General features: G+C 47.6%; 1 protein-coding gene across 1 annotated transcript; it reads right to left on the reverse strand.

The window, feature by feature from the left end:
* Positions 1-643: 643 nt before the first annotated feature.
* Positions 644-7082, reverse strand: LOC114072087 (attractin-like). Its single transcript, XM_027910006.1, has 3 exons — positions 6970-7082; positions 3458-3571; positions 644-723 (listed from the first exon to the last, which is right to left on the reverse strand). Exons 1-3 carry the CDS (start codon positions 7080-7082, stop codon positions 675-677), a joined length of 276 nt encoding a protein of 91 aa, XP_027765807.1. The 3' UTR covers positions 644-674.
* Between the last annotated feature and the right edge of the window lie 309 nt (positions 7083-7391).

The raw sequence follows: 7391 nt of genomic DNA on the forward strand, positions 1-7391 counted from the left end.
GAGACCAACCATAAATCAGTGGTGAAAAATAAAAAGAAGGGGGAGAAAATAGGGAGACATCTCAAATTTATTGTCTGAAATGAAGCAAGATGACTCCCAAACATGGACTTTTCAGGAAATAAAGCCATAAAGGAGATGCTAATTAGACATCAGTATTAGATTCATTAATTATTATCATTTTTTAACATGAGGGCGGCTCAGCACCGAACCACCGACCCACGGGGTCAACAAGATCTCCATCCTAAACAGAAATTCGGGCAAAATCTCGAGCAAAGGACCCGCTTTGAGAGAGGGGATCAGAGCCTTCCATCCCAACTCACCCCTACGCTCAGATTTGGGGAAGGGGAGCTGCTCCTGCCTCCTGAGGGAACAAGGGCTCACCTGGAGGCCACCAGGACCACCCCCCTGGCACCTGATGGGAGCCACCAGGAGCTCCCGCGCCTCGGCCAAAGGTCTTGCACAAGAACCATCAGGTTTGAGGAGGAAAACACCCACCCCCCAACCAGTGCAAAATGAAAATAAAGCTGCAAAAGCTGCTCGGGTAAATGTTTAACGCCGAGTGGAGTCACCAGCAAACCCAACAGAGTGCACAGATGCTGAGTGGAGTTTGTCTAAATCAGATCTGGAGTTCATCTGACTCAGGTTTCTTCTGGATTTGTTTCCTCCCCGCTCTTTTACTGCAGATTTTTGAAGCTGCAACGTTGACACAGTCTCATCTTGCCCCTGATGACAAACACAAGCCAGCACAGATATTTTTAACCCTGTTTAATATAAAAAAGCTTAATGTGCAGGACCAGAGAGCCCCGGGGGGCTCTCAGGCTACGAGAAGTTCAGTCTGTGCAGACACTTGGGCTGTGTAAATGTTGGCATTATGCAAATATTTATTGCTGTTAAAAATTGATAAAACCAAACCTAAAGCCTCCCCACAGTCCAGCGCTGAGGATTTCCAAGATCATCTTCTATGCAGGGTAAATATCATCTTGTGAACAAACACAAAGGAGCATCAGAAGGTCAAGAAAACAAGATGAGAGCAGGGAAAAAACTGAGGGGAAACTGCTGTAAAGAGCCAGGGAGGGAACAAAAACTGAGTTTAAAGAGGGGGGAATTTATAGTGTTTATCAACAAGCTCTGAAAGTTCGCAGTGTCCAGCTCAACCCTGCAAATCCCCTGGCTGGGTGCAAAGATAATGGAGAAGGAAATACAGTGAATAATGAGTTTAATACAGCCCCCAAAAATTAATAAAATATGAACGCTGCTCTTTAAAAAATAAAAAAAAATTTCTAGTGCGTTTATTTTCGTACCAGAGAAAGGTATTTCTCAACAGATGCTTTTCTGGCACTTGATCAAAACGAGAAGCATCTGCCATTTCCTGAACTTGGATTACTGAACACCACAGCTCAGTGCTAATGAAGATGAAATTCAAATGTCATCTAAAGAAGCAATTAAAGAAAATAATTGATTTTTTTTTTCTCCCCCCCTCCCTCAAAAGTGTTATTGTATTAAGCTCACTCTGTCCTCAGGCCCAGACTTCCCGGTGATTTACAGAGGATTTTCCAGTCTCAGCCGTAATTGTTAATGCTGTGAACCACTTATAACCTCCCTTTCAAAAGCCTATTAATTTTTGGAAAACACACAAGGAACTGGCGGGCACAAATCATCATCATCATCATCATCATCGTTTCACCTTCTCACACCAGCACACTCAAAACGGGCTCGATTAGAGCGGAATGATGAGGAGCCCAGATGACATTTCCTCCTCTCCCCGCATATCAATCAGTGCAGGATACCCTTCCAGGTGCCACTTCCAGGGTTTTTTGGAGGTTTTAAGAGGAGGGAAGGTTGTTCCTTCTTGAAAACGAGGTGAGAACGACACAACAATTCATCCCCCAAGCTCCAAAAGGACTCTGCAACTGCAGCTTCAGACCACAAAAACAACCCCCCCACACGGTGGTGGCTCTGATATTTTAATCAACTTTTTGTTCCTCTGCTGATCTTCTCTCCTAGAGATTACAAGGGTTTTCCAGAACAAACACCAAGTATTTTTAGACCTTCGTTTCACAGGGAGCCCAGCAGAAGGTTAATTCTGGACGTGGTTGCGCAGCCACTTGGAACAAGCAGAGCCCAAGGGGAGCCATTTGTTCTTTTCCCATGGATAACTTGGGATTATTTTCCTGATTTCAGCTAGAAGAATAAAAAGCATAAGGTGGTGGTGGTGGTGTCACTGTGGGACTGAAGCTCAGGAACGCAGCAGTCACGGTGGGGTCTGGTGGGAAATGCTGGTTGTTCACCACCAGCCACAAACCAGTGTCACCACGGGGATGAGCCAAATTCCTGTCACCCATGGGAGGGAGGGATATTTTTACATGTGTCAAGTGCTGGAGAGGGACATCTGACAAGGGCATGGAAGGACAGGACACAGGGAATGGCTTCCCACTGCCAGAGGGCAGGGAGAGATGGGATATTGGGAAGGAATTGCTGGCTGGGAGGGTGGGGAGGCCCTGGCACAGGTTGGGCAGAGAAGCTGTGGCTGCCCCTGGATCCCTGGAAGTGTCCAAGGCCAGGTTGGAGCACCCTGGGCTGGTGGAAGGTGTCCCTGCCCATGGCAGGGGGTGGAACTGGATGGTCTTTAAGGTCCCTTCCAACCCAAACCATTCTGGGATTCCAAGTTTCCACCAGGCTGTCTGATCCTCTGCTGTTGCTTCTGAACACGTAACAAATAGTTTCAACATTAAAATATTGAGGTACATAGAGACAGACATTTGTATATTGAGATCCATGTGTATCCCTGTACATTTGTATCCTGAGATCCAGATGTATCCCTGTGTATCCATATCCACCTGTGCACTGAGATCCTCATGTGTCCAATGTGAACTGGCTTCTCCCTTCCATCAGCACTGACACGCTCCAAGCTTAACTCACAAATCATGGTCAAAGCTCATCAACGGAGCAGTTTTCTCCTTTCATGGAATATCCTGAGCAGGAAGGGACCCACCAGGATCACCCAGTCCAACCCCTGGCCCTGCCCAGACACCCCAACAATCCCACCCTGTGCCTGAAAGCCTTTTCCAAACATTCCTCGACCTCTGGCAGCCTTGGGGCCGTGACCATTCCCTGGGGATCCTGTCCCAGGAGGACCCTGCACTCCAAATCACCTCCAGCCCAGGCACAAGACAAGGCTGTGTTTTTTTTTTTCTGTCTCTCAAGTAGTCAGGATCTGGGGAATGAAAACATTAACACTTCCATGCCACAGAGCAGTGACATGTTCATTGTGACAGCAAAAAAAACCCACAACTCCTTAATTGTTTATTCTGCTGACAACTGCCCAGAAGGACACACTGGCTGCACTGGCAGGGTTGGGTGTTTGGATCCCTGGGACACATGTGCACTGCTGGAAACCACATTTAAGTCAGGTTTTAGATGAAAAAGAGCATTTAGGGCCTTACCAAGGGGGACTCACCTGAAAGCTGCCAGTAAGGGAGCGTAAATGGAGTCTCCATCGTACACGTACAGGTGGTCCCAGCTGCACTCCGTGGCAAAGTGATTGAACCGAAGCCTGAGGATTGTGTTTGGCCTGCAAAGAAGAGAAAAGTAAATCAACAGAGGATTTGTAATCAGCCAACTCACACACAGGGCAAAATGCTCCTCCCCTGGTGGGATGCCCTGCTCTAAAGCAGAGTAAAACTGAGGGATCTGTGTAAATGCAGATGCATCAAACACTCTGGGGGTTAATTTTTTGGGGTGTGCAGCTCCCCTGGTATTAAGCAACAGGTTCTTCATGATCAGAAAGCAGTGTCCTTAAACCTTTCTCCACCAGCAGGGAATTAAGGAGAGCTCTTCCCTTGTTCAAGGGGCTCTCTGCAGGCTGAGAGGGTTATGATGGCCTGAGGTGATTGATGTCTGGGTGCCACGTGGAGCTTCTCACCGTGATGAGGCACCACTTGTTTCACGGTTAACGAGCAAAGATGCACCTAAAGAACATCCCAGAGGAGCCCCAGCAAGCACCTGATTGAGGGCTCAGCTCCAGGAGGGTGGAAACAGCACTGCACTGTGCTTGGGCCCGAGATGAATAAATCGAGGTGAATCTGTGTCAGCACTGCTTGCTCCCACCCACGGCTGAAGCTGCTGAAAGGACAGATCCAAGTGATTAGTGCCTCTCCAACAGCACAGCCCTCGGATCCACGTGAAATCCCCGCTCATCCTAATTGGACAAATCAGTAATTTTCACTGCGCCAGAGTCGTTCCTTCCCACAGGAGCTGGGAAGGAGTTTGGGGAGTTATTCTGCAAGTTGTTCTCTGGTTTTTGATAGGCACAACGATCTGCTCCAGGCCTTTGGAATAAGAGCAGCGGGTGGAACTCGTGGATAATGTCCTGCTTTAAAAACAAAAAAGGTACAAAGAGCAGCCATGGCCTCAAAACTAAGGGGTCATAGGGTTGGCTTCCATCTGAACAGCCTGTGGAGCAGAAAGAAACGGTCCAGCAATAAATAAAGGGTCAGACCAGGAACAAAAAGCAGGAGACTTTTTGCTCCAGCCAGCAACTCGTTAGTGCACCCTCATCTGCACCATCCCAGGCACCTGGGATCATCAGGCTCCATGGATTTCACCTGCCTAGGCTCACACTCCTGGGGAAGAACAAATTGGGATATTTTAGGAGGGATCAATTCACCCCACTGAGCTCTCCCAAACTCCATCCCCTCACTTAACCCTGACAAGCAACATCATGGAATTAGAGAGTAATGGAATTATTCCTTTGGGGAATAAAATGAGGGAAAATTGAGATTTGGGTGGGGTTTGGGCCATGTGGAGTTTTCTTTGGATCAGCTGAGTGTTTTTATGGGAAAAGGGACCTGAGGGAGGAGGGATGGGGGTGACACCCCACTCTGAGCTCTCCCAAACTCCATCCTGACTTAACCCTGAAAAACAACACCATGGAATGATGAAATAATGGAATTATTCCTTTTGGGAATAAAACAATGGAAAACTGAAAGGATTTGGCTGATTTTTGAGCTATTTGTGGTTTTGAGGGAATCAACTGAGTGGTTTTATGGGAAGAGGGACCTGAGGGAGGAGGGCTGGGGTGACACCTCGCTCTGAGCTCTCCCAAACTCCATCCCGACTTAACCTTGAGAAACAACATCATGGAATGATGAAATGATGGAATTATTCCTTTTGGGAATAAAATGATGGAAAACTGAGCTGGATTTGGGTGGGGTTGGGCCATTCAGGTTTTTCTTTGGATCAGCTGAGTGTTTTTTTCTGGGAAAAGGGACCTGGGGGAGGAGGGATGGGGATGACACCTCAAGGACATCCCCAGGATGAGGGCACAGCCAGCCAGGAAGAGCCAGGAATTGCACAGAAAGGAAAGGGGAACAGTAAGGAAAAGGTGGCTTGTTTCATACTGAATCTCTCAGTGCCTCCAGTGGCACGCTGGATTGCACCTTCCCCTGCTAATCCCAAATCCCTCCAACACAGGAATGCCAGCACTCAAGAGCTGCCCAGCTTTGCAGGCCCTGCTTCCCAAAGTCCAGATGCCCTGGGAATCTCACTCCTGGCAGAGCAGAGCTTGGGGCTCTTTTCAAAGGGCTGCATTTTCATTTTCCAGCTGCTCTAATCAGCACCATTATCTCCTCTCCATTCACCACCCTCCTCTGACAGCGACAGGGGGGGGACAAACAGGAAAAGGATTCCAACCTAAAAGCCTGCCCATGGAACAGGGAGGAACATTTTTGCCTCCCTAGCAATGAAACATCTCACTTTAAACCCCACAAAGTGATGGTTTTCTAGGAAACCTCTCAGCAGCAGCCAATAGAGGCTGGAGGAGCAGTTTTGGTGACATGATCGAGGACTCGGCAGCAAAACTTCACTTCTGATAAAAAATATGAGCCACAATATCCCTTAAAACCAGAAGTTCATCTGGCTGTGCTGCTTTGTCTGGGATAACCTTCCTGTGAAGCATTTTTTTTATTATTTGTAATTGCCAGCTCTCTGCAGTCGGGTTCCTCTTACCCACGGAAATTAAAAGGTGTTGCCACTTGAAGCACCCAACTTCTGATCTCAGCCACCTTAAAGGACTGGGCTCCTTTACACAGTCAATGGTGAGTGGGTTGGCTCCCAATTCCAGGGTCCTGGATGGCTCTCTGGAGCAGCTCAGCCATCAGCTCGGAGTATCTTGGGAGTATCTTAGGAATTAAACCTCCCCATCCCAAATAAATGGCTGAAGTAGATTCAGGGAATACCAATTTCCCCTAAGCCTCAGTCGACAGACCTCCCAAACGTGGAGTCATGGAATGGTCTGGATGGAAAGGGACCTTAAAGACCACCCAGTTCCAACCCCTCCAATGGGCAGGGACACCTTCCACCAGCCCAGGGTGCTCCAACCTGGCCTTGGACACTTCCAGGGATCCATCAGGTGACAGAGGACGTGCAGCAAATGTGCTGCTCCTAAAAATCACAAGGATCAAATCCAGGAAGGGAGGTCTGAGGGACTGCTCCCAGTTTAGGAAAGCTTTGTGAAACAGGTCAGTGGTCCCTGTGAACTCCTCCTGGCCCAGTGGGTAAAGAAGGATTTAAAAGATCACTCCAAAAACTGATTTTTCATAAAGAGGGGCTTTCAGAGAGTGTCCTCTTTTTTCCTCACACTGCCAAAAAATCCTGTGTGTGGTGAATCCCAACACTGAATGGTCCACTCTGATATCAGTTCAGTAATTCCCAATCCTTCACTGCTTACACAAACACACTGATTTTTGCTTGTGTTTCAACACAAACCTCTCAATCCCAAGTCAGTTTGGAGGCCTCAGTTGCACGAAAACACCCCAAAAACTTATTTCCTGTGAATAACTAAGTGCTTCCCCATCCAGCTTTAAGAATATCCAGAGAGAATCATGAGATACAAAAATACTTAATGCAGATAAACCTCACCTAAAAGCCACCCTTGGAAAGAGGAAATCCCAGGCTGTTCCCAGCACTCACCTTCCCTCAATGAGCCAGGTGCATTTTGTCTTGTATTTGTAATTCCCAGGCCCATCCGTGACGTACCCTGAAGGTTCAGTGAGCCTGGGAGAGGAGAAAACAAAGGCAAACATTAGTTTTCCACTCAGAGATGATTTCCTACGTTTTCTGAAGATCCATCATCAGGTTTTTATTTACTTAAGAGCCACGACAAACAAACCAAGCCCCGGGTGGGATTCTCCTGGGGGAAGTCTCTGTACGGGCTTTGCGATGATTTTCCTGACACCTTGAAGGGCATCACTTCAGGAGTGATGGTTTCTCTGTCAGATGGATGTCATGGCTCCAAGTCCACTTGTAGGGATACACCACACAAGGCCAAAAAGGAATTCCCCATCGGAAAAGCCAAAATTATTTTTTAACTGTTTATTTACACAAACTGCCCC

This window comes from Empidonax traillii, unplaced genomic scaffold (genome assembly GCF_003031625.1).
Source record: "Empidonax traillii isolate 1590-97213 ecotype Southwest subspecies unplaced genomic scaffold, ASM303162v1 scaffold2611:size20834, whole genome shotgun sequence".
Classification (NCBI taxonomy): Eukaryota; Metazoa; Chordata; class Aves; order Passeriformes; family Tyrannidae; genus Empidonax; species Empidonax traillii.

Bases quoted from the DNA above. Each gene is read 5' to 3' on its own strand.
- LOC114072087 (XM_027910006.1), bottom strand. From the start codon at position 7,082: ATGTTTGCCTTTGTTTTCTCCTCTCCCAGGCTCACTGAACCTTCAGGG. The intron at 3,572-6,969 runs GTGAGTGCTGGG...TCTTCTTTGCAG, and splicing joins ACCTGGCTCATTGAGGGAAG to GCCAAACACAATCCTCAGGC. The intron at 724-3,457 runs GTGAGTCCCCCT...GTTTGTCATCAG, and splicing joins CCCTTACTGGCAGCTTTCAG to GGGCAAGATGAGACTGTGTC.